The sequence below is a fragment of the Neophocaena asiaeorientalis genome, unplaced genomic scaffold (genome assembly GCF_003031525.2).
Source record: "Neophocaena asiaeorientalis asiaeorientalis breed wild unplaced genomic scaffold, Neophocaena_asiaeorientalis_V1.1 scaffold14, whole genome shotgun sequence".
Taxonomy (NCBI): domain Eukaryota; kingdom Metazoa; phylum Chordata; class Mammalia; order Artiodactyla; family Phocoenidae; genus Neophocaena; species Neophocaena asiaeorientalis.
Window position 1 is genome coordinate 4,595,438 of NW_020175192.1, and position 27,353 is coordinate 4,622,790.

The 27,353-nt window shown below is 36.8% G+C and overlaps 1 protein-coding gene across 1 annotated transcript in view; it reads right to left on the reverse strand.

Moving 5' to 3' along the window:
• ADAM9 (ADAM metallopeptidase domain 9) overlaps nt 1-27,353 on the reverse strand; it is a 99,072-nt gene that overhangs the window by 13,227 nt on the left and 58,492 nt on the right. Inside the window, exons 15-18 of the mRNA XM_024765140.1 lie at nt 25,007-25,112; nt 17,277-17,460; nt 3,057-3,137; nt 2,704-2,809 (exon numbers count right to left, since the gene is read on the reverse strand). Coding sequence (XP_024620908.1) covers nt 2,704-2,809; nt 3,057-3,137; nt 17,277-17,460; nt 25,007-25,112 — 477 coding nt within the window. The remainder of the gene's footprint in view (nt 1-2,703; nt 2,810-3,056; nt 3,138-17,276; nt 17,461-25,006; nt 25,113-27,353) is intronic.

Here is a 27,353-nt window from a genome sequence, read left to right on the forward strand (position 1 = left end):
TGCGCACCGCAACAAAGAGTAGCCCCCACTCACCACAACTAGAGAAAGCCCGCGTGCAGCAACGAAGACCCAACACAGCCAAAAATTTTAAGAAATTAAAAAATAAAATAAAATTAATTAATTAAAAATAAAGAATCATAAAAAGGATTATACCTTTCAATCTAATAATACCATAACTGGCAATTTATACTTCAATTGGGAAAAATGCACGAGTATTAAGATGTACACTACAATGTTATCAATGTGTATCGAAAACTTAGAAACAACCTAATGTCAAATAATTAAACAACAGCTAAGTCAGGTTATGGCACATCCATCAATGGAATGATACACAGCCATTAACATCCATAGTTCTGACTTCCGCTTCTAGACAAGATGGAGTAATAGGGACCAGATTTATCTTGTCAGCTATAACAACCAGAAAACCAGGCAAAATACGTGACACAATGGTTTTCATGGCATTGGATATAAGGCAATAAAGAACAATGATCCCTGAGAGGCAGAAAGCAAATAAGGTGAGCTTTACAACAATCCCAGTTTGCTGCCTAGAGAAAGTTAACAGACTGTGATGAGGGGTGTGGGAATCCACGCAAAACCAAGTGGTCTCCTCGAGTAGAGGAATGCACGCTAGTTGTCTGAGGAAGAAGCCAAGACAACTAGAGTTCATGGGCAAAGTACCAGAAGGGAGGCAGCTGCACAGATAGAACTTGAAAGATCTGCAAAGGGTTCCCCTCAAATACTCAGTTGAGTACTGATCAGTGTATGCATGTAAGGAAACCACCTGAAGCCATAGAAAGAATCACCTGAAAGGATTAGTGGGAATAAACCCAAGAACTCACACAGGACTGGAAAGAATACCTGTTCCTGCCATTTCCAGTGGAAAACTCCATAGTTGATGGCATTGAGTAGAATAAACAGAAGGGGTTTGCCTCAGTAATGGGGCAAAATCAGCCCTAGGCTAAATGCTGCTCAGGTCCCTCCAATGGAGCTTAAAAAAAAGATTCAAAAGAACCATACTACATCCACGTAGCTTAAGCCCACTTAAGCTTAAGCCCAAAGTTCAGCAATAGAAATTCAAAAACACCTAATATACAACAGGCAAATTCCACAATTTCTGGCGTTCAGTAAAAACGTTAGAAGGCATGCAAAGAAGCAGAAAAATATGACCTAAAATGAGGAGAAAGTCAATCAATCAAAACTAAGAAATGATAGAATTAGTAGACAAGGACATTAGAAATTATTATAAATGTATTCTACATGTTCAAGAAGATAAGTAAAGATTGAACATGCTGTGTAGAGACATGAGGAAGGAAAGAAGGAAGGAAGGGAGGGAGGGAGGAACAGAGAAAGAGAGAGTAGAAGGGAGGGAGAGAGGGAGGGAGGGAAGGAGGGATGGAGGGAGGGAGGAAGGAAGGAAGGAAAGCAGGCAAAGAAAAAGAGAGAGGGAAAGAAAGAAAGAGAGAGAGAGAGAGAGAGAGAAAGAAAACGAAAGGAAAAGGGAGGGAGAAATAGAACTTACAGAGATAAAAACTTCAATGTCTAAGATACAGAATAAACTGGATGGAATTAATGGCAGATCAGACATCACAGAAGAGGGAACTTGAAGAATAACAATAGAAACTATTCAAAGTTAAACACAAAGAATAAACAATTTTTAAAAATCAAGGCAAATCACTGAGATGTGAAAGAACTCCAAGTAGCCAAATATACATGTAATTGGAGTCCCTGAGGGAGAGGAAAAAGAAGGAAAATGGAAGAAAAAATATTTGAGGAAATAATGACCAAAATTTTTCCAAATTTGAAGAAAACTATAAAAGCACAAATCCAAAAAGTTTAAGAAATCCCAAGCACACCAAGGCACATTATAATCAAATACTAAAAATGAGAGATAAAGAGATAATCTTATAAGCAACCAGAGGGTAAAAAAGAGACACACTATAAACAGAAAATGAAAAAAATAAAAGATGATGGCAGATTTCTCAGGAAAAACAGTGCAAGTCAGAAGACAACATAGGAACATCTGTGAAGAAGTAAAAGGGGGGAAAAAACTGTCACCTTAGAATTCTTTACCCAGTCATCATTCCAGAAGGAAGGCAAAATAAAGACTTTTTCAGATATACAAAGCTAAAAGTATTTGTCACCAGCAGAAATGTGAAAAGAAGACCTTCAAGCAGAAATTGAATGATGCCAGATGGAAATCTGACTTTACACAAAAAAATGAAGAGCACCAGAAATGGTAACTATGTGGGTAAATATAAAGACCTTTTCTATTATTTAAATTTCTTTTAAAAATAATCAACTGTTTAAAGCAAAAATAATCACAATGTATTATAGGTTTATAACATATGTAGTATGATGACAATAGCACAAAAGCTGAGAGGAGAGAAATGGAAGGATCCTGAAATGGCACAGTATCACATGAAGGGAGACTGTGATAGAAAAATATCAATATGGTAGATTTAAACCCAAACATATCAATAATCAAATTAAATATAATTGGCCAAAACAACTCAATTAAAAGGCAGAGATGGGCTTCCCTGGTGGCACAGTGGTTGAGAGTCAAGGCCACCTACAGGAAACCAACTTTAAACATAAAGACACAAATAGATTAACGGATGTGGAAGCGAGGGCAAGGGACAAGGATGCCCCACTTTTGACATGGGCCACTGAGAGACCACACTAACTTCCCTCCACATTACTTGCCATTGTATGCAGGTCCACTATCCACACTTCCTCCGTACCCTGTAGCCTCACAATAGGGGGGAGCCCAGCCGCTGTCACAGTGACAATTCTTATTGCTGTTACATACCTTCAAAACAAAGCAGCACTTTTGTTAATTGTGAATGTTGCTCTACATGATGAACTCAAGAATAGAAACCAAGAGAAAAGACTAAATTCATGCAAATCCATAGACACTTTTAAAGAATGAACAATTTATCAGGTATCTAAATTCCCCAATATCTAAAAATCTAAGAAGTCTTACAGAGAATCCTCACTAAGAATTCTCATTATTCAGCATTACTTTCATGAACAAACCAAAAGAGGCTATTACCTACCCCATGTCCGTGACACTTTTTCTGAATATCACAGTCATAATTCAGAACAGATGCATTTACACATTGGAAATTTCTACAGATCTGAAAAAAAAAGAAGTAATGAGTAAAGAAAACTTGAACACATTAATAAACTAGCCAGAAAAAAACAGACCTGGGTGTAGATTATTTCATAGGTGAATTCTTTCACACTTTTCAGGAATAGTTAATTCCCATATCACATATTTGAAAATTTAGAAAAATAAGTGAAATTAACTAATTTAGATAGAACTAATGATCAAAGATGACACAAAGGCCAAAAACAAAGATAAAACTATAATCTTTCCTTCCATACATATATAGATGTGAAAATTCAAAGTAAAACATGCACAAATGGATTTTTTTCAAGTCAGAGATGATCCCACTACTACAGAAAAGGATCAATGATAGGAAATCTATTACTATAATACCTTACATAAATTGTCATTATTAAAATAAATATCACAAAAGCATTTGAGGGCTTCCCTGGTGGCGCAGTGGTTGAGAGTCTGCCTGCTGATGCAGGGGACACGGGTTCGTGCCCCAGTCCAGGAGGATCCCACATGCCGTGGAGCGGCTGGGCCCGTGAGCCATGGCTGCTGAGCTTGCGCATCCGGAGCCTGTGCTCCGCAACAGGAGAGGCCACAGCACTGAGAGGCCCGTGTACCGCAAAAAAAAAAAAAAAAATTTGATAAAATTTGACACTCATGTTAATTTTTAAAATTCTTTCCAAAATAAGAATAAAAGGACACTTTGTGACAAGACAAAACCTTTCTTCCAATATCATGACTAATTATGAAACTAATTCATGCAAATATACAGACATTCTTTTTAAGAGACAAAATTGAAATGATTCCGTGATATTTTAATTTTTTATGGCAAAACAAATGACAAACTGGAAAAAAATATTTACAACAGACATAACTATCAGTTAATATTCTTTATATATGAGGAGCCTGTAAAAACAATAACAAAGATAACCCAACAGAAAAACAGAAAGATATGAATATGGACTAAGCAGAATAAATGAATATGAATATGGCCTGTAAGATTTCTGCTGAGAAATCCACTGATAGCCTTGTGCAGTTTCCTTTGTAAGCTGAAAGTTTCCATTTTCTTGCTGCATTTTCTTTAATTCTTTTTCTTTAATTTTTGACAGATTTATTATAATGTGTCTTGAAGAAGATCTCTCAATCGAACTTGTTTGATGACCCATTTGCTTCGCGAACTTGGATATCCAATTCTCTCCTCAGCTTTGGGAAGTTCTCAGCCATCATTCTGTTAAATGAGCTTTCTTCCCCTTTCTCCCTAGTTTCCTCTGGAACTCAGTAATTCACAAATTGCTTCTTTTGATGTTATGCCATAGATCACATCAGCTTCCTTCACGCTTTTTCATTCTTCTGTTATTCTTTTCCTCTGAATGGATCATTTCAAAGTTCCTATCTTCCAGCTCACACATTCTTTCTTCTGCTTCATGCATTCTAAGGTTGATGCTCTCTATTATATTTTTTTTCATTTCATCCATTATATTCTTCAGCTCCAGAATTTGTTTGGTTCTTTTTTTATGATTTCTATCTCTTTGTTAAACTTGTCATTTTGTTCATGCATTGCTTTCCTGATCTCATTAAATTGTCTTTTCTATGTTCATTGAGCATCCTTCAAACAGCTATTTGAATTCTTTATTGGTACATTACAGATCACCATGTCTTTGGGATCAGTTACTGGAAGATTACTGTGATCCTTTGGTGTTGTCATCTTTGCTTGACTTTCCATGTTCCTGGAAGTTCTGCATTACTCTCTTCACATCTGAAGTAGCAGTCAACTCCTCCAGTCTTTACTAACTACCTTTATGAGAGAAATACCTTCTTTCAGTCCTGCTAGGGATTCTGAGGCTTTCTCAGATTCTCTAGGACATGCCCGCTCCATACTTCTTGCTCCCTCTTAGGGAAGAATTCTTAAGCCTATTCTCTTCTCTCAATCCTGCAACATACCAAGCCAAGTACTGACAACCCTTTCCAAAGCTGGAGCTCAGATCTGCGTTCCCTCTCTGGCCAGCAGATTCTAGCTGGCTCTCTGCACATGCTCACTAGCTGTCTGCAAAAGCTCACTCTTGCACCACTGTTGGGAGGGCATGTAGAGTGCTGGCCACAGGGTGAAGGGTGTCTGGGTAAGGCATGCAGCAAGCTGGAGGTGCCTGTTGGCCACTTGGGGGGATCTGCAGGCAAAGCATCCCCAGACGCTCATGGGTTGGCTTCTTGATGGAGTCCACCTCACAGTAGGATCTGCATTCCTTTAATACCCTCTGAGAGTCTTAAGTGCCACTCTCCCAGCCTCTTCTCACCTCCCAGTCACTTAAAAGCCTGGGAATGTTATTATCGTGGAAGTTCCTCCACAAGGAAACAATAAAGAAGGGAATAAATATCCCTTGCCAACAATTAGGACAAAACACTGTTGATTTCAAAGCGAGTTACTAAGAGTGTATTTTCCTTCTTATATAGCTTTTGTTTTTGCTACAGCTAATACTTGTCTTTCTTCTTATACAACTGGCCTTTGTCATATCAGTATTCAATCTCTTCACAAAAAAAAAAAAAAAAAAAAAAGTTCTCATGTCCTTTCCTCTTTCAAGTTCCCTCTTTCTCTAGAAACCTCCCTGCAGGGTCCACTTGCTCCAATCTAAATTGATTACTCTACTGGCCTGGTACATAGCTGCAATTTTAGAATTTCTTTGACGTTCTTCTGTGTCCTAGACTATAATTCTCTTTTTGGTGTACTTCCTCATTTGTTAGAACATTGTGTTAGATGATTTCCTAAGACAGGATAAATAAAGATGAATTTTCTGAAAAGAAAATTTGAAACGATACATTGTCTAAAATGTTTTTATTGTGCTCTCTCACTTCATTGCTACTCTGGCTGTGTATAGAATTCTAGGTTGAGAATCTTTCGGAAACATGAATGTGTTGCTCCCTTGGTTTCCAGATTTCAATTCTCAATCTCATCCCTTTATATGTGACCTTTGTTTGTTTTGGGGGGGCCAGGGGTTTGTCTCTGGAAGCTATTCTTCACAAGTACTCTGACACAAGTTCGCTTCACTGTTTTCTTTCTCTAAATTAGAGATTTAAATTAGTTGGATTTTAAAATCTTTAGTTGATCCTTGTAGGCTTTTATCTTCTCTCTCATTTTTCTGTTTCAGTCTTTTTGTTCAGCTTCCTCACAGAATTGTCCAAGTTTATGTAACAATCCATCTATAGTCCAGTTATACATGCATGAAGGAGAACAGTATACTAGGGTTAGGACAGGGAGACAGACCTCTCCTAGGAGGATGACCAAATAATATCAAAAATCTTATCTTCTCATCTCCAACCTGTTCCCAGGGGAACAGGCAACTGGCTGCTGATGCTTTGTTGACAAGATAGGAGAAGCAGACAGACAGAAGAGCTAGCCTCTCCATTGGTAGAATAAATTTAAGTCCATTTTCAATACCATGCCTCCCTCCACCAACCCCTCTCAGCTATAACCACTGTTTCCAAATCACCAATCTGTTTAGGGTTCTGCCAGACTAAGATACAGGCTCTTTGTTCACACCCTATCAGTCTGCACTGTAAGTTGTAGGTCCCACTACTCAGTCAAACTATCAATACTTTCTCTCCTCTTTCAGTTTCAAAACGTGTTGAAGTTTTTATCTACTGATGAAATCTCATATACTTCACACTTTGGAATCTATTCCCTAATTTGTTCCTTTATATTTTGAGAGATATTGGCAAGGCGAACAGGATAAACGAATATTACAATCCACCATTTTTTACAGATTTTTTTTCCAATTCACATTTTCACTCTGAACTTCATAACTTGTAATAACTGACTGTGATGATTACTTTTATGTGTCCACCTATATGAGACAGAGGGCGCCAGGAGCCATGGGTCCAGGACTGAAGGGGTGGAAGTGCAGTGGCACCACTTACTATTTCTCCTTGTGACCCACTAGCAAAATGTTTGCTTACTGCTCCCAGGACCTTATGCTCTGTTGGCCTAGAAGTCTTAGCTCTAGAGGGAGTTATGCTTCCATCAGGAGACACAACAGTGACGCCACTGAACTGGAAGTTAAGACTTCCAGTTAAGTTCATGCCTCTGAATAAACAAAGAAGGGAGTTACTGTAGGCTGGGGTGACTGATCTTGACTCCCAAGGGGGAATTGGACTGCTACTCCACAATGGTAGTAAGGAAGAGTATGTCTGGAATACAGGAGATCCCTTAGGGCATTTCTTAGTATTATCATACCCTGTGATAAAGACCAATAGAAAACTACAACAACCCAATCCTGGCAGGACTACTAATAGCCCAGAGCCTTCAGGAATGAAGGTTTAGGGCATCCTGCCAAGTAAAGAACCATAATCAGCTGAGGTCGTTGCTGAAGGCAAAGAGAATACAGAATTAGTAGGGAAGAAGGTCGTTAAAAATACCAGCTATAACTATATTACAGAAACAAAAACTGTAATTATCACGAGTATTTCCTCCTTATTTTGTTATGATATGCTTGTGTGTATATGTGTATCAAATATCTTTTTCTTCTCTCTCTTAGTCCCTTAGGTAACTCACAATGTATTGACTTTAAGTATTGTTAACTTTACATCACAGGATTTAAGTTACAGGATATTAAGAAAAGTAAACAATGGCCAAAGATTTTTATCTCCTCTTCGAAGTAGGATTTAGTGCATTTTCAGTTGTAAGCAGGATACAATGGTTGTACACAGTTCTACCATGTTAGGTAGAATTATGACCATGCTATTGTCTTCAAGATTGTTTTGAAGATTTTTATTGTCTTGGAGATTATGTATGGTTTAAGGAGATGCATACGGACACCAAGCTGACAAGGTGTGGACCTGTGATGGTTAATTTCATGTATCAACTTGACTGGGCCACAGAGTGCCTAGATATTTGATCTAATATTATTCTAGATGTTTCTGTGGGATGTTTTTGGATGTGCTTAACACATAAGTTGATCAAATGAGTAAAGCAGATTGTCCGTATATTGGTCTCGTCCAATCAGTTAATGGCCTGAATAAAATGAAAAGGCTGACCCTCCTCCAAAGAAGAGAGAATTTCTCCTACCTGTCTGCCCTCTAGATGGGACATTGGTTTCTTCTTGCCTCTGGACTCAAACCGAATCATAACTCTTTCTGGGACTCAAACCCACTAGCCTTTGAACTGGAACTACACCATCAGCTCTTCTGGGTCTCCAACTTGCCCACTGAGATCTTGGGATTTCTTATCTTCCATAATTGTGTAAGCTAATTCCTCATAAAAAGCCTTATATATATAAACACACACACACACACACACACACACACACACACCCTTTTGGTTCTGTTTCTCTGGAGAACCCTGACCAATATTTCTTCCTTATGCCCAAACCAAGAATAAACAACCCAAAACAACTGAAATGTACAAATGTTGAGGTAAACCAGACTTTAGCACACCGAGTACAATGCACGACTCAACAGCAAAAGCTATACAGGCAATGAGGCAGGAATGAATATTATCCAACTTCAATTAATTAAAGTCCATTCTAGTGGCTGTCTGTTACAGCTCAGTGATTGTGTTCCCCTCAAAATTCATATGTTGAGGCCCTAATCCACATGTGATGGTATCTGAAGATGTGTAATTAAGGTTTGATGAGGTCATGATGGTGAAGCCCTGGTCCAATGGGATTAGTGCCCTTATATGAAGAGACACTAGAAAGGAGATACTCATGTCTGTGCCTCATGAGATCCTGAACTGGTGCTACACTCAGCTCCAGCCCCTCAAGCCAGTCAGGAAGCAGCCCAGCATGTCCAAGGACCTGGCTGGGGACATGCACATCCATGCCTCAAGAACTAGGCCTACAGCCTTCAGTTTTGGCTGTGGAATCTGAAACAGCTCTGGGATTTCATTCCAGCCAATTTCAGTCACAGTCCAGGGCTAGTCCTGCCCATCCAGGGACCCAATTAATGAACAGACAGCAGCCCTCTTAGGTACCTGATGAGAGCCCCACCCGTCTATGCAACTGGTAATAGGCCTGCTGTTTAAGGACATAACTGTGGACCCTAAGGCAGACCCCTGTCCTGGGGCCACCTCCTGAAAAATGTACTGGAGGAAGTTCAGTCCACCCAGGGACCAGTCAGCACGCATGCCCTACCAAGTCCATGATAAAAAGTTCACCAACTGCAGGCCCTGCTGCACATCCAGAAACAGCTTTGTAACCAGCTCCAAACCAGGCAGACTGAGATCCCAGAGGTAATCCTATCAGCACACAGAACAGACAGGAGGTGTTTACCAGCTGAAACCAGTCTGTAAAGACTGGTGCTCCTTCAAATGCACAGGCACCAATGCAAGGCTACATGGAAGAATCAAGCAAATATGACAACACCAAAAGAAACTAATAAAGTTCCAATAAATGACCCCAAAGAATGAAGATCTATAGTCTGACTGATAAAGAACTCAAAATAATAATCATTAAGGAACTGAATGAAATGTGAGAGAACACAGGTAGCCAACCCAGCAAAATCAGGAAAATGATGAATGAACATAATGAGAAGTTTAATAAAGAAATAGGAACCATTAAAAGTAACCAAAAAGAAACCCTACAGAAGAATACAATGACAGAAATGAAAAATTCAGCAGAGAGGTTCAACAACCAACTTAATCACCCAGGAGAAAGAATCAGTGAACTCAAAGACAGATCACTTGAAATTAGCCCATTAGAGAAACAAAAAGAAAAAAAGAATAAGAAAGAGTGAAGAAAGCCAATGTGAATTACGGGACACCATCAAGGAAACAAACATTCGCATCATGGGAGTCCCAGAAAGAGAAGGAAGAAAGGAGCAGAAAGAAAGTTTAAAGAATTAATAGCAGGGACTTCCTGGTGGTGCAGGGATTAAGAATCCGCCTGCCAATTCAGGGGACACAGGTTCGATCCCTGGTCCGGGAAGATCCCACATGCCACGAAGCAACTAAGCCCGTGAGCCACAACTACTGAGCCCACTCACCACAACTATTGAAGCCCGCGTGCCTAGAGCCCAAGCTCCACAGCAAGCCACCGCAATGAGAAGCCCGCACACTGCAATGAAGAGTAGCCCCCACTCACCGCAACTAGAGAAAGCCTGCACACAGCAATGAAGACCCAATGCAGCCAAAAATTAAAAAAAAAAAAAAAAAAAAAAGAATTAATAGCAGAAAACTTCTGAAACCTTGGGAGAATATGGACATTCAGGTACAGGAAGCTCACAGGACCCCAAGCAAGGTCAACCCAAAGAATATTGCTCTGAGACACATTATAATCAATAATCAAAATGTTAAAAGTTAAAGACAAGGAGAGAATTTTAAAAGTAGCAAGAGAAAAATGACTCATCACATATTAGGGAAATCCACCAGCAGCCCAGTATGGCTATCAGTGGATTTTTCTAAAGAAACCTTGCAAGCCAAGAGAGAGTGAGATGATATATTGAATGCACTGAGTGAAAAAAATTGCCAACCACGAGTACTAACCTGTCCTTCTGAAATGGAAAGTTAAAGACATTCCCAGACAAACAAAGCTAGGGGATTTCATCACCACTAGACATGCCTTACAAGAAATGATAAAGAGACTTCTTCAAGTTGAAATGAAAGGACGCTAAGTAACAATATGAAAACATAAAAAACTATAAAACTCATTGGTAAAGGTAAATATATAGTCAAAATCAGAATACTCTAATACTGGAATGATGGTGTGTAAATCACTTTATCTCGAGTATAAAAGTTTTAAAAAAAAATCAAAAATAACTAACGGTATAATATTGTTTTGGATATGTCTCCTCAGGGAAGGAAAACAAATGGAACTACAGCAAACTAAAAAGCTTTTGCATAGCAAAGGAAACTATCAACAAAATGAAAAGGTCATCTACTGAATGGGAGAGATATTTGCAAATGATGTATCTGATAAGGGGTAAATTATCCAAAATACACACACACACACACACACACACACACACACACACACACACACACACAGAAAACTCATATAACTCAACATCCAAAAAACAAACCACATGATTTAAAAATGAGAAGAGAATCTGAATAGACATTTTTCCAAAGAAGACATTCAGATGGCCAGCAGGCATCACATAAAAAGATGCTCAACATCACTAATCATCAGGGAAACGGGCAAATCAAAACCACAATGAGATATTACCTCACACCTGTCAGAATAGCTATTATCAAAAAGACAATAAATGACAAGTGTTGTCAAGGCTGTGGAGAAAAAGGAACTCCTGTGCACTGTTGGTGAGAATATAAATTGGTGCAGCTGCTATGGAAAACAATATGGAAGTCCCTCAAAAAATTAAAAATAGAACTATTATATAACCCAGAAGTTTCACTTCTGGGTAGTTTTACAAGTAAAACAAAAACACTAATTTAAAAAGATACATGCATCCCTATGTTCATATGCACACACACGCACACATACACATGCATACAATGAAATATTACTCAGCCATAATAAGAATGTTGCAACAACGCGGATGGACCCAGAGGGTATTATGCAAAGTGGAATAACTCAGACAGAGAATGACAAATACCATATGATTCTACTTACATGTGTAATCTAAAAACCGAAACAAATGAACAAATATAACGAAGTAGAAACAGAGTCACTGATAAAGAGAACAAATAGGTGGTTGCCAGAGGGAAAGAAGGTGGGGGAATGAGTGAAATACGTGAGGGAAATTAAGAGACACAAACTCCAAATGAGGCATGGGAATGAAATGTACAGCAAGGGGAATATAGTCAATAATAACATAATATCTTTGTATGGTGACAGTTGGTAACCAGAGCTATCATGCTGATAATTTCGTAACAATTGAAAATATTTCATCACCCTGTTGTGCGCTAGAAAGTAACATAGTTTTGTAGGTCAACTATACTTCAAAACACAAACAGACAAACTCATAGAAAAAGAGATCAGATTTGTGGTTACCAGAGGTGGGGTTCGGGGGACAGAGAACTGGATGAAGGGGGTCAAAAGGTACAAATTCTAGTTATAAGATAAGTAAGTACTAGGGATGAATGTACAACACGATTAATGTAATGAACACTGCTGTGTGTTACATATGAAAGTTGTTACAAGAGTAAACCCTAAGAGTTCTCACCACAAGAAGAAAGTATTTCCTTAATTTTGTATCTATATGAGATGATGGATGTTCACTAAACTTACTGATAATCACTTTATGATGTATGTAAGTCACACCATTATGCTGTACACCCTACGTATACAGTGCTGTACGTCAATTATATCTCAATAAAAATGGAAGAAAAATGATGAAAAAAATAACTATAGGTACAATAATTTGTTAATGGATGCACAATATAAAAAGATGTAAAGTATGACATCAATAGCATAAAATACAAGGAAAGGAGAAGTAAAAGTGTAGAGCTGTGTATACAGTTGAAGGTAAGTTGTTATCAGCTTAAAATAGACTGTTATAGCTATAAAATAGTTTATGTAAGCCTCATGGTAACCACAAAGGGAAGAAACTTAAACACAAAAGATAAAGAGAAAGGAATTAAAATATGCACTACAAAAAAATAAATCACAAAAGAAGACAGAGAGGGGCAAAAGAGCTAAAAAACAGTCAACAAACACTTAACAAACTGACAGGCAGTGGGTCTTTACCTATCAATAATTAAATACTTTAAACATAAATGAACTAAATTCCCATATCAAAATACACAAAGTGGTTGAATGGATTAAAAAATCAAGATCTAACAATACGTTGCCAACAAGAGACTCACTTTAGCTTTAAGGACATACATAGGTTGAAAGTAAAGAGATGGAAAATGATATTCTATGCAAATGGTAACCAAAAGAGAGCAGAAGTAGCTACACTTGTATCACATATAATAGACTTTCAGTCAAAATCAATCACAAGAGACAAAGAAGGTCATTGCATAGTGATAAAGGGGTCAATTCATCAAGAGGATATAACAATTATAAGTATATATACACCCTACACTGGAGCATCTAATATTTAATGCAAATAATAACAGAACTAAAGGGAGAAATAGACAATAATATAATAATAGGGGACTTCAGTTTTAATATTGGATGGATGATCCAGACAGAAATGTAATAAGGAAACAGACCTGAAGAACACTACAGACCAAAATGGACCAAAAGACATAGACAGAACATTCCATGCAATAGCAGCAGAATACATATTTGGTATTCTGTATGTATACATTCCACAAGATAAATCATATGCTGGGCCACAGAGCAAGACTTAAGAAGACTGAAATCCCATCTGGTCTCTATCTTGACCACAGTGGTATAATTAGAAATCAGTAACAGAAAGAAAACTGGAAAATTCACAAAAATATGGAAATTAAACAACACATTCCCAAACAACCAATCCTGCCATTTGCAACAACATGGATGGACCTTCAGGGCATTCAGACTAAGAGAAATAAGTCTGATAGAGAAAGAAAAATACCATATGATCTCACTTATATGTGGAATCTTTTAAAAAGTTGAACTCAGAAACAGAGAGTGGAAGGGTGGTTGCCAGGGGCCAGGGAAGGGGAGAAATGGGGAGTCACTGTCAAAGGGTACAAACTTCCAGTTATAAGATGAACAAGTCCTGAGGATCTAATATTCAGCATGGTGATTATAGTGAACAATACTGTATTATATACTTGAAAGTTGGTAATAAGACAATAAATCTTAAATGTTCTCACCACAAAAAAAAGTTCTATTTATGTGAGGTGATAGATGTGTTAACTAACCTTATTGCAGTAATTATTTCACAATATATATGTGTATCAAATCATCATATTGTGTACCTTAAACTTACACAATGTTATATATTGATTGTATCTCAATAAAGCTGGGCTTGGCGGGGGTAGGCGGAGAGGGGATCAACAAGGGAGAAGAAGAAATGAAAGACACAGGAAAAGAACCACAGGGACATTATCTCAGATTCTGGGTTCCAAAGCTCTTTATTTGATTCTGTGGTTTGAATCAGTAAATTTCCTGCTATGCTTTAATTCAGTCTTAGCTGAATTTTTGTGAGATTTAAGAGTACTGACTATAGTCCACGTAGTAAAATTTCATAAATTAAAAAAGCCTAAGTATACAGCTTCAGAAATATAAAAGTATATTCACCAGCATACAGAATCCAGGAATAAATCTACATTACCAGTATTTGCTCCCGGAACGTAAAGACAATTTAATGTTGAGGAATTTATCAATATAACCCAGCACATTAATAAGTCAAAGGAAAAGATGTAGTGATTACTAAAATAGCTGTTGAAAAAACTACTTATAAAATTTTTAATCTATTTGTTCTTTTATTCTTATTAATCACAACTAAAACAATTCTCCATTAAATGAAAAATACTACCTACCCCAAGCCAATAGCCAAAATCATAAATAACCTTGGAAGGCTAGATGCATTCCCAGTCAAGTTAGGGAGAAGACAAAGAAGTACACTATTATCATTATTATTTAAAATTATCCTGAAAGCTCTATCATTGCAATTACATAAGAAAATAAATCCAAATTGTAAGTATCAGAAAGGAAATCAACTTTCTATCATTTACAGATGATTGTTTACCTAGAAAATTTTAATACAATCAACAATAAAAATACGTGATACTAAGTAAATGGCTGGTAACAAAATAAATATATACAAGTGAATATATTTTTCTGAATATCAATAATAGCCAGTAAAAATATAAACAAAACAGTTTCTCTTATCAATAAACACCAATTAGAAAATGTAACATAACAAATTAGAAAACATAATAAGAGGCTATTCATAATAACAATAAAAATATAAAATACCTAGGAATAAAACTAATAAAAAATAAAAAGGACCTTTATAATTAAACCTTTAAAATAAGACCCCCCAAAAAATTGAGAGACATACCATGTTCTTCTATGGGAAGACTGAATAATGTAAAGATGTCACTTTTCCCCATTACAAATTTATAAATTTGATTTGATCCCAACCAAAATTCCAAAGCGCTTTTATTTAAAAACTTTTTTTTTTGCACCTTGACAAAATGATCTCAAGTTCATCTGGAATAATAAATGAATATTAATAGCCAAGAAAACTATGAAAAAAGAATGAGGGGGCATTTGTATGACCAGATAATAAAAATATATTATAAAACTGACAAAAACTAAAAGAAGGCAATACTGACACATGAGTATCAGACCAATCAGTGGACATTAAGAGAAAAAGCAGAAATCAAACCCAAGTATATGTGAAAATTTAATAAGTAATTTAAATAAGATTTCAGATTAAAAGAGATTATAATTGAGGTGATGGCAAATAACAAACCATTCTGAAAAAAAGTAACATTAGAAATCAGCATATAGTCATCATCTCTGAATGAATAAAATGAAAAAGAAAAAAAAGAAGAATGCTAACCTCATACTATACACTCCATATTCCCCTGGATTAAACAGTTAAGTATTAAAAAAAATTTTTAATCTACTAGAAAATAATGCTCTGATACTATACTAAGAAAGTCTTGTAAAACATGTAAGTAAAGTTGGAAACCATATAGGAAAGGAATAATAGATTTGTTTACATAAAAATGTAAACATGGCAAAAAATACTAAAAACAAAAGGAAGAGGCAAGTAATAACTGGGCAAGTATATTACACATATTACATCTTATATGACATAAGTTAAAGTTCTTTAAAATCAATAAGAAAAACACATCAATTTTTAAATGAACAAATAACATCAACAAGCAAATCACAAAAGAAGGAATAAATATATGGAGACAAAAAAATTCAACATCACTAATAATCGAGAAAGAGTAAAAAGAAAATTACCAAATGAAAGTTTAAAAACAATAGCACCTAATCCTGACTAGGATATAGAGTTAAAACATTTATTATTGAAAACTGCTTGGAAAATAAACTAATACTTTTCTAAAGAGAAATTTGGCAAAACTATATCTAAAACCTTAAAAGTACACACCCCCTTATAGTAATTTAACCTCAGAAAATAATCAGGATTTTATGAAATTTTTTAGAAAGCCATTTACCTCAGCATTGTTTATAGTAACTGCAGCAGTTGAGTTTATGGCGTGGCAAGGGCAGGCACAAGAATACCAGGTTCTTTTTGGTAAGAAGTGAGGGGCAACAGAATTGGAACTGAAAACTTGGTAGAAACTGAGGTAACTTGCGGGTCCCTCTGTCTTTTTCATGTGTCCCACATAATCAATTGATTGTGTTCACTCTCCCCTCCTCTATTCTCCCATGAGTTGGCTTCTTCAACTTGTTCAACAATCCTGCTCCCTCTGTCTCTTGTACATAGCTGAAGCTCACCATAACCCTTCTAGCCCTCCTCCTACATCATGCTATCTCTCAAAGTATTCGTAGTTTCAGCGCTACTCTTAACTACCTTTCTTTACTTATATATTCCCCCCCAAGAAAGGAATTAGGCCTAGCTCCTCTCATCCGGGACCACTGGTAGTAAGTCAGCAGCTAACTCTTGGCTAACACTGGATCCAAACAGCTGTGGCCAGGGTAGCAGGATGCATGGGCAGGACAAGCGCTATGACATTTCTAGTACAAAGACACGGATGCATGCACACATACATGCATACACACACACACACACTCACACAAAATCCTGGAAATCCCAGTAATAGCAACCTGGCTAATAAATTACAGCACATTGATGGGGAGGGGGGGATATGCCCAGTATATTACAACATAGAAAACACAGGTTATAATATATGACCCCAGTGAAGAAATCGGGATAATAGAATTATAGTTGTTTTTTTTTTAATAGATGCAGAGGTTTCTTTAATGAAATTGTGGAAATTATCCAATGAGATGCAGATAATGAATACTCTAATCTAAGCAGATCCAGTGACCATGATGAAAACTGATCATTTCTGAAGTTAAAAAAAGCATTATATGAAACTAACACAGCATTGTAAACCAACTATACTGCAATAAAAATTTTTTTTAAAAAAGAAAGCATTATATGGCTATAAATCATCAGGAGGTATAGCTGTTCTTATTTTTATTCTTGGTAGCTTTCTATTTTCCCAAATCTCTACAATAAACAGAGATTTCTTTTATACCCAGAAAAGAACCACTAGTTTTATATAATGATGTTTTTAATTTTTTAAATTTTACTTTGTTTTAGAAAACATTATGATTACCTTTCCAACGCCACATCTGGTGCCTTCATTCACCATGCCAGGATCGGGAACATCTGACCCAAGCTGGAAATCCACACCCCAACATTTGGTGCCTCTCCCAGGAGTCTGAATAATAGCAGGCACAATTCCAAATACAGGCATTTCTTGTACATTCTCACATTGAAGCTTTCCACACAAAGCATTCCTGGAAAGATAAATAATGCAAACTACAATGCATCCAGTGTAGATACAAAAGAAAAATTATACATTTTTTGTATATAGGCAGGGAGTTTATTGCTGTTTAGCTAAAGTGAATCTCAACAGAAAAAGTGTGTGAGAGAAACAGAGATCAAAGTAGCTCTCTTTAAATATGGCAGAGAAGAGGTAAGTGGACGCCAAGATGCAAATTAGTAGGGTACCAGGGGGTGTGGCTGCTGACACGTAATAATCTCTCTTCACTACCTGCCTAGGACTCAAAAAAGTCTAACTAATAAAGTTGTTTTTAAATGTGATATAATTTTATAAATGCTTTTACACAGAAAATAATAGAACTATACCAAAATTCAATTGTGTCTTCTTACAGAGTTATAGTAAAGAGAAACCTAGATTTTGTAATGTTAAATAAGTATGACAGGACTCCACCTTTCTTCACTTGGCTCACTCTTACTTAAAGACTCAATTCATTAACTCATTAATTCACTAATTCAATTCACTAATTCAGTAACAACGCTATGAAGACTTCCCTGACTACAATTCCTATTACAAGGCTGTGTAAGTTAAATGTCCTTCCTATAGCCCTTCAGGATACAATAAGTATCCCAAACATCAACTCTTATGATGCTGTATTGAAATTTCCTATTAAATTGATTGACTTTGTCTTTTTTTTTTTTTTTTTGGCTGCGTTGGGTCTTCGCTGTTGCACGCAGGCTTTCTCTAGGTGTGGCGAGTGGGGGCTACTCTTCGTTGCAGTGCAAGGGCTTCTCACTGCGGTGGCTTCTCTTGTTGCGGAGCACGGGCTCTAGGCGCATGGCTTCAGTAGTTGTGGCACGCGGGCTCAGTAGTTGTGGCGCACGGGCTTAGTTGCTCTGCGGCATGTGGGATCTTCCCAGACCAGGGCTTAAACCCGTGTCCCCTGCATTAGCAGGCGGATTCTTAACCACTGTGCCATGAGGGAAGTCCTAATTGATTGTCTTTTGATCCAAGCACCTACCCTATTCTTAAATCTCCCCTATGCTATCACTGCCAAGTCATTATAGGATATTGTTTTCCAATTCCTCTAATTCATCACCTCCTAAATATTCTCATACCAGCTATCATATCTTTTACTTCTTGAGTTAAAATCTTTCTCCCTATAACTTTTCCTCATTGGTCCCAGATCTTCGACATGAGACCACACAGATAATGTCTTTTCTTTCCTCCACATGGCAGCTTTTTAGGACAATTATCACATAGGTCCTAATTACTTACTTCACAGGACAATAGTCTACAATCATTTCTCATGCAACAAGGAAGCTCCCCTCTAAATATGTTCTAGTTTGTCTCACTCCCTCTTGAAGCACAGTGCTCGGAGTAAAATATGAAATTTCAGTTACAGCCTGACAAGCAAAGAACAAGATGAACTGTCATTTCCTTTATTCTAGATACTGTACTTCTATGAAGCCCAGGATGACAGTAGCTCTTATGGTAACTACATTACATTATTGATGTCCTTGAACTTATCCTCAGCTAACACCCCTATTTACTTTTTGCACATGCTGCTATTAAGCCTCCTCTTCCTTCCATCCTTCACTTAAGAGTTAGTTATTTTGTCCCATCTTTACATTTATTCTTATGTCACCATTTATTCACGAGGTAACCTGAGTAAAGTGCTTAAACTTTCTTAAGTTCAGTTTCTTCATCTGAAAAACAAGACCTAAATAATGATGCCTATCTCACATAATTAGTTGAAATTAGATATGAAAACCTCTAAAACAAAGCATAGAAGAAAGCAGATCTCAGTTAGCATCTACTGGAACCTACCAAAATTCATGCTGCTATGATATACTTAATGTCTCATGTATAGTCTTAGTGACATATTAAGAAGTAAAAGGAAAATACTCTTAACATATTAAAAGAAAACTGTCACAAATCATTAAAAGGATAGTCACTTCAACAGAAAAAAATTAGCAAAGATGCAAATAGGCAATTCACAAAATAAGAAATGCAAACAGCCTACAAAGCTAAGAGATGCTCATTGTTATAGTAATAAAAATTATATTGCAAGCACCAAAAGAATAACTGCTTCAGGCAGGATCATCAATGCACGCTTAAACCATGAGGTGAAACACTGGTGGGGAACTGGATATTTATACGGTACAAAATCATCACTCCACATATTACTTGATAGTTGCAGTGGGCAAGACCTAACTTTACAAAAGCAAGATTTGGTCATTGCCACTTAGTAACAGTAATAATAAGACAATCCAGAATTATGTGCCTCCTTGACATCATCTACCACTTACAAAGTAGTCAAATACTTACGAAGTATTCAAAGTGTTTAACCTGAATCTAATTAAGACTTTAGATTTAACTTCTGATGTATAGAAAATTCAGGGAATAAAGACACAAGTTAAGCAACGTTGAGAAGGAACTACCAAACAAATCCAGAACGTGGGCCACACTAAAAGACCACTGGCCCAGTCATTTCCTCAGGTCACTGTCAGTGAAAAGAAAAAAATAAATAAACCGAAGAAGAATATTTTAGATTAAAAGTGACTTAAGTGGGGCTTCCCTGGTGGCACAGTGGTTAAGAATCTGCCTGCCAATGTAGGGAACACAGGTTCGAGCCCTGGTCCAGGAAGATCCCACATGCCGCGGAGCAACTAAGTTGGTGCACCACAACTACTGAGCCTGCGCTCTAGAGCCCGCGAGCCACAACTACCGAAGCCCGCGTGCCTAGAGCCCGTGCTCTGCAACAAGAGAAGCCACCGCAACGAGAAGCCCGCGCACCACAACGAAGAGTAGCCCCGGCTCGCCGCAACTAGAGAAAGCCCGCTCGCAGCAACAAAGGCCCAACGCAGCCAAAAATAAAATTATTATTTTTTTTTAAAGTGCCTTAAGTGACATGACAACTAAATGCAATGTGTGAACCTTGGTTGAGTCCTGATGTGGAAAAAAAAAAACAGCTATGAAAGACAATTTGAGGACACGGACAATTGGAGAAATGTGAATATTGACCAGGGATTACATTACATTAGGAAACTCTGAATTTTGTTAGGTATGATAACAGTATTGAGAACAGGCTTATATGTTGGAGATGAATACTAAAGAATTTAGGAGTGATGCATCATAATGCTGATAATTTACTTAAAAATGGTTCAGCAAAATCTAGACAAGGTAAATATGATAAAATATTAACAGTGTTTTAATCTAGGATATATGGGTGTTCATCATACTATTCTTTCTACTCCTCTGTGTATTTAAAATTTTTCATTTAAAAAGTTTAACAAACTATTGAATGTTAAGAATGGCTCAAGGGGGCTTCCCTGGTGGCGCAGTGGTTGAGAGTCCGCCTGCCGATGCAGGGGACGCGGGTTCGTGCCCCTGTCCGGGAAGACCCCACATACCGCGGAGCGGCTGTGCCCGTGAGCCATGGCCGCTGAGCCTGCGCGTCCAGAGCAAAAAAAAAAAAAGAATGGCTCAAGGATGTATTTGTACAATACAACATGGGGAATATAGCCAATATTCTGTAATAAATGTAAATGGAAAGGAACCCTTAAAAATTGTATAAAAATATAAAAAATGTAAATAAACAAATAGTTTAAAAGGAGGACACCATCTTGTTCTGCAAGAGAGGACAGCTCTTTTGGTGAAATGGAACAAGACAATGTGCACAGCAGGGGGTGGGAGTCAGTGGGGAGTAGGAGTGTATATGTGCATAAGAAACCCTGGAAAGGCAGACAAAAAGCTCAAAGACACACCTGAAGAGCAGGGTGGGAAGAAGGAGAAAGAGAGTAAGAGTGGAAACCACATTTGTCTATATCCCTTTAAACATTTTTGAAAAACAACAACAAGAAATTAAATAAGTATTTACAAATTCATTCAAAGCAAGAATGAAATATCTATTTGATGTAACAAATTGGAAAAGTATTTCTTAAGACAATACTCTGACATTGATGAGGGGGTAGTGGAAGTATAAATCAGTCAAACGTTTTAAAGGTCAATTTAGAAGCATCTGTGAAGAGCCTTTAAAACTATCTTCCATTTTCTTTTGAGAAAAATCTACTAAAGAAACAATCGGAGACATAAATACTTAAATTGTATTTATCACAGCCTTGTTTAAAAAAACAAATTACTGGAAACAACATAACATTTCTAACATAAGGAAATGGTTAAAAGAAGCTGGGTATATCCTATAAATGCCCTTAATAGAGTGGAAAGTAAATACATCAACTTATAAAACAGTATAAATCATACTATGCAATTTTGTTTATACACACAGATATGGGTCTCTGAGTACACATATGTGTATGTATATATGTGTATGATACATATTTATATGCTTATGAATACACATGAAAAGGAAATAACAATAAAACTTTAGCAGAGTATCTCTGGATGACAGGACCATATGTGACCAGTTTCTTGAGACTTTTCTAGATTTTATGCATTTTCTATGATGGGGATGATTATAAAGAGCGTGATGATGATGATAAGTCCTACAATGAACCGGGTACTCTTCTTAGTATTAACATCCACCAACTCATTCAGTCTTTAAAACAATACTTAGAAATAGGTACCATTATTATTTCCATTTCACAGAAGAGAAAAATGAAGTATGTAAGCGAAGTAACGTGTCCAAAGTCTCAGAGATCTTAAGTGGTTAAAGCAGTATTCAAACCCAGAGTCTAACTTCAAATGTGTATTCCTAATGACTATATTACATTATCCTTATATTACTATTATAAAATGCTTTTCAAATCAGCTACCCAGTAATTTAAGTTTTGTAAATGTAGTTGCTATATTTTCATCAAGATATTCATAAAAATATGGAAACGGGACCAGGCTAAAGACAAGGATAAGGCATATGTAGCAAGCCCCTTCCAGGTCTGCATCAATCCACTTATCCCAAGGTTTAGCTCAGCTCATTCAATTAGTCACACTAATTCCACCCATTAGATATATCATCTGTTCCTTCATTCGTTCAACAAACAGTTAATAGGCACTTACTATGACAATGTGCCAGGCACTATGTTAAACACAGAATGGACTTTACAGTGTAGTGACAAGGGTGGTAACCAGATGGTCACTTAAACAAATGAGATGTCTTATGAGACAAATACTACAAAAAAAAATTCTGAAGTATTAAATTTGGTAGTAATGAAAGGATCAGTTCTTCCAGAAGACATAACAATCCTAAATGTGTATGCACCTAATAACATAAGCACTGAAGAACACACTTCAAAACACATACAGCAAAAATTTATAGAACTAAAAGGAGAAACAGACAACGTCATAATCACAGCTGGGGATTTTAACACACCTGTCTCAGAAACTGAAGGGTAAACAGATAAACACACACACACCCAAAATATACAAGATTTGAACAAGACCATTAATTAACTTGACATTTATAGAATAATATATCCAACAACTGCAAGATACACTTTTCTTTTTAATTGAACATGGAACATTCACCAAAATGGACCATATGCTGGACACTAATTCACATCTCAATAAATTGAAAAGAACTGAAATCATAGAGAGTATGTTCTCAATGTAATTAAACTAGAAATCAAAAACAGATAACCAGAATATTCCCAAATATTTGGAAATTAGCAACACACTTTTAATAACACATGAGTCAAAGGAGAAATCACAGTGTAACTTAGAAAATATTATGAACTGAACAATAAGGAAAATACAACACATCAAATTCAATGAAAGAGAAACATACAACTTTTTAACCAGTTCATCCTTCCTTCAACTTTCAAATTGCTACTTTTCTCATTTTGATTTAGCCTAATTATGTTAGCCAAGAGGGGTCCAATTCCTCCAAGTGCAGGACAGAGCCCTCCTTGGTCTTTTCTAAACACCATAAAAGAATCTTAAAAATGCTGTGCCTATAACTGGTTTTGTATCTGACCTTCCCTTTATCTGGAAAATTACCTATTACACTACCTATTGGATTGGACAAAAAGTTCATTCTGTCAGTGAATATGTTGTTCAATAAAGTTCTTCGTGAAAATTTAAAATGTGTCTTTTATTTGTACTTAAAACCGAACAAACTTTTTGGCCGACCCAATATCTTTTCTAAGGCAGTATCACTTTTAAGTGATTATTCTTGCTAAAGCAATGGTTTGGACATAAAACCTTCCCGTGCAATTTAAATATACTAAAAATTTATTAAGAATAATAGTTCGACTTCCCCAGAAAAAGAGTGCTATATAAATGCAAGAGAACTTATATCTACAACTAGTTTTGAGACGATAAAAGGTAGTCAAAACAGTTATGTTCATACCTTCTTTTGAAATACTTTCTTGTTTTTCTAACTGCCTTCAACCCACTGTGTTTTATATATCAAGAAAGGTATATTCTAAATATTCTGTGAAGTATACTTTATGTAGATAACTAATTTGTAAAGAATTAGAACAACATAATTTGGCTAACGTTAAAAAAAATAAAAGCACACAGCATTAAGAACATCTATAAGAGGGACATCTGACCCTGTTAAGGAAGTTGAGGAAGTCTTTCTCAGAGAAGTTGTACTTAAAATGGCAGAGAGAGGAGAGCATGTCAGGCAGAAGGAACAGCACGTGCCAAGGCCCTGTGGCAGAGGACGACACGTGGACCAGTAGAGCTGAAGTATTTCACATTTAATGGCTCAGTAGAGAAAGATGAGCCTACAAATAAATACATTAAAGGAGCATCTGGAAACAGAAAAAAAATACTAGAAGAACATTCTACACAAAAGCCAAGGAAAGGGGTTTCTTCAAGGAGAAAATGGTCAACATAGTTGAATGCTACTGAAAGGTCCAGAAGCATGAAGACCTAAAGATGTCTGTTGGATTTTGGAACACGGAGGTCACGGTTGTTGTTTTGTCTTAGTAAGCATTGTTTTACCTCAGTTGCTTAGCTTAATTGGCAGAGTAGGAGGTGAAGTGAGTAGAAGAGAAGCACAGTATTATAGAATAATTCCAATTATACAAAATGTTAGTGTGTCTATGTATAGTGCACAGAAATAACAAAAAAAAGGAAGACATACACTGAAATTACTGAATACATACAGACAGATTATGGATAACTTTTGTTTATATTTTTGTAATAATATTAATTTTTTTACAATGTGCAAATGTTATAGAAACAAAAAAGGCTTTTAATTTGTCACTTTCAAATTATATAGAGCCAGAAGAAAATGATAAAGTCCAGAATTAATTCTGCAGATACCTCTACATATGGATTTAGCAGCATAATCTTTTAATGAAAGGAAGAGGGAGAAGAGTGTTTATTTGGGCTTCTTATTGTACAACAGGATAAACAAAAGTAACATTCTAAAAATCATTATATTTTAGACAGGTAATGTCAAAAGGTATGAATAATTTTACCCTTCCTATTCAGAATCTCTCTGAAGTCATATTTTACAAAATTGTTAAATTTGAAAAGTTAGATGTTTAAGGGGGAGAAAGTCAGCAGTCACAAGGAGCTGTAAAAGATGCTAAAGATGGCTGATCTTACAACCTTTCATATTCTTTTATACTCTTGCCTCCACTTACCCAGTGGCACACTTCTTGTATTCATTGCCAGAGAAACCACAATTGCCAAATCTGTCACCTTTGGAATTCACATCAATGAAACAATCCCTTGGAGCAGCCTTGGCTTCTGTAACAGCAAAAAAAATTTTTTTTTTGTACAACTGAAACTAACACAACATTGTAAATCAACTATACCCCAATAAGATTAAGATTAAAAAATATATATTTTTAAGTTATGGCAATTTAATTCAGAAATAAAAGTATTCCCTACGACAGTCCATACGCCTGGATAAACTGCCTCAACACCTCTGAAAAGGTTTCAGGGCCTACATATAAAACATTTTGTTCCACATTTTATAATTGACAACAAAATGTGAAAATAAAGCTTAGATGGTACTTAAAAGTTAGCCTGGACTCAAGCACTCAAGTCCTCAAAGAAGTGTCATTAAACAAGATGAAATTATTAACCATGATGGGACTTCGCTGGAGGTGCAGTAGTTAAGAATCCGCCTGCCAATGCAGGGGACATGGGTTCAAGCCCTGGTCCGGGAAGATCCCACATGCTGCGGAGCAACTAAGCCCACGAGCCACAACTACTGAGCCCGCGAGCCACAACCACTGAAGCCCAAGCACCTAGAGCCCATGCTCCACAACAAGAGAAGCCACCACAAGGAGAAGTCTGCACACGCAGTGAAGAGTAGCCCCCGCTCGCTGCCAACTAGAGAAAGCCCGCGTGCAGCAACAAAGACCCAACGCAGCCAGAAATAAATAAATAAATTTATATTAACCATGATGAAATTAAAAACCATGCACAGTATGGTAGCACTTTCAGCATATTAATTCTCACTGCTCTCAAACACAGGTCTACTGCACCCCTGGTTAGATCAGGCTGGGAGGGTTGGTGAAAACACTTCCAGGTATTATTTTTTTTAACTTACCATGTATGGATGCTTAATTTAGGTATTAATTACATTGACAAATAGCCATGACAGCTAATAAAGTATCAATCCATTCTTGTTTTCTTATATTTTATATATGTACCACTTAATGTTTGATTTTTCCACTTAATTATATATTCCTAAAAATATTTTATTTGTAAATATTTTGAAGCCAAAATGGCAGTACCTTCTATCTAATAATGGAAATTCATGTGTCTGTCTTACACACCTGATACTACGTTGGTCAGTTTACAAGAAAATGGATATGAGGTGAAAGGAGTTGGAAGAAAAAAGAAGTGGAGGATCAAGTAATCTGAAAATGGATGCAGAATACTTGCACAGGATAAACGTCACATGGCAATAACTCTAGCAAAGCACATGCTCACACTCACATTTATATCAGGAAAAAGTGACTAAATTAATAACAAGCCCTCCCCCCAATAATGTTGTCCCTTCGGTCGTCCTAGACTTCTTTGCAGGCCTCTACAAAGATAATATACTTGCTAAATAATAGCATTTGCTTCTCTAAAATGCCTATCTGAAGTACTTTTTTGGTCTGCAGTAACCTGTCCATTCCTGCAAAATATATCAGAAGTTCACAGATCTCTACCACTGTGTCCCATGACCTGACTAACATAAAGGAAGTCCCATTTCATGCTTAGTCTTCTCTCCTCCGACCCTATCTGATCAAGGTTCCCATGACCCACCCCCTCCTTGGGTTTGATTAATTTGCTAGAGTGGCTCACAGAACTCAGAGAAACATTTTACTCACTAGATTACTGGTGTATTATCAAAGAATATAACTCAGGAACAGCCAGATGGAAGAGATGCATACGCAAGATATAAAGAAAGGGGCTTGGAGGTTCCAGGCCCCGCCAAGTGTGACACTCCCTGCATCTCCACTTGTTCACCAAGCCAGAAGCTCTCCAAACCCTGTCCTTTGGGGTTTTCATGGAGGCTTCATTACATAGACATGATTGATTAAATCACTGGCCACTTGTGAGTACAGCAATCTCCAGTCCCAGAGGTAGGGGAACTGAAAGTTCCAACCGCTAATCACAGGGTTAGTTCCCTGGCAACCAGCCCCATCCTTATGTCACTGAGGGGCTTTCCAAAAGTCACTTCATTGACATAACAAAAGACACTTTTACAGCTCTCATCACTTGGGAAATTCCAAGCGTTTTAGGAGCTCATGCCAGGAACTGGACAAAGACCAATTTTTTTTGGTTTGTTATAAATCACAACAGTCAACACTGCTCTACCTAAAATTATAATTAATCCATATTAAGAGGATGGAGAATGAAAAATGAGCATGAGTAGGATGAGAGCTGACAAGTGTTGAGAGAAGAGAAGGTAAGAAATTAAATTCTCATCCTCTGCAGTGAAAAATTAACAGTTAATACCTAGAATGGAAAAATCCAAAAGTAGCA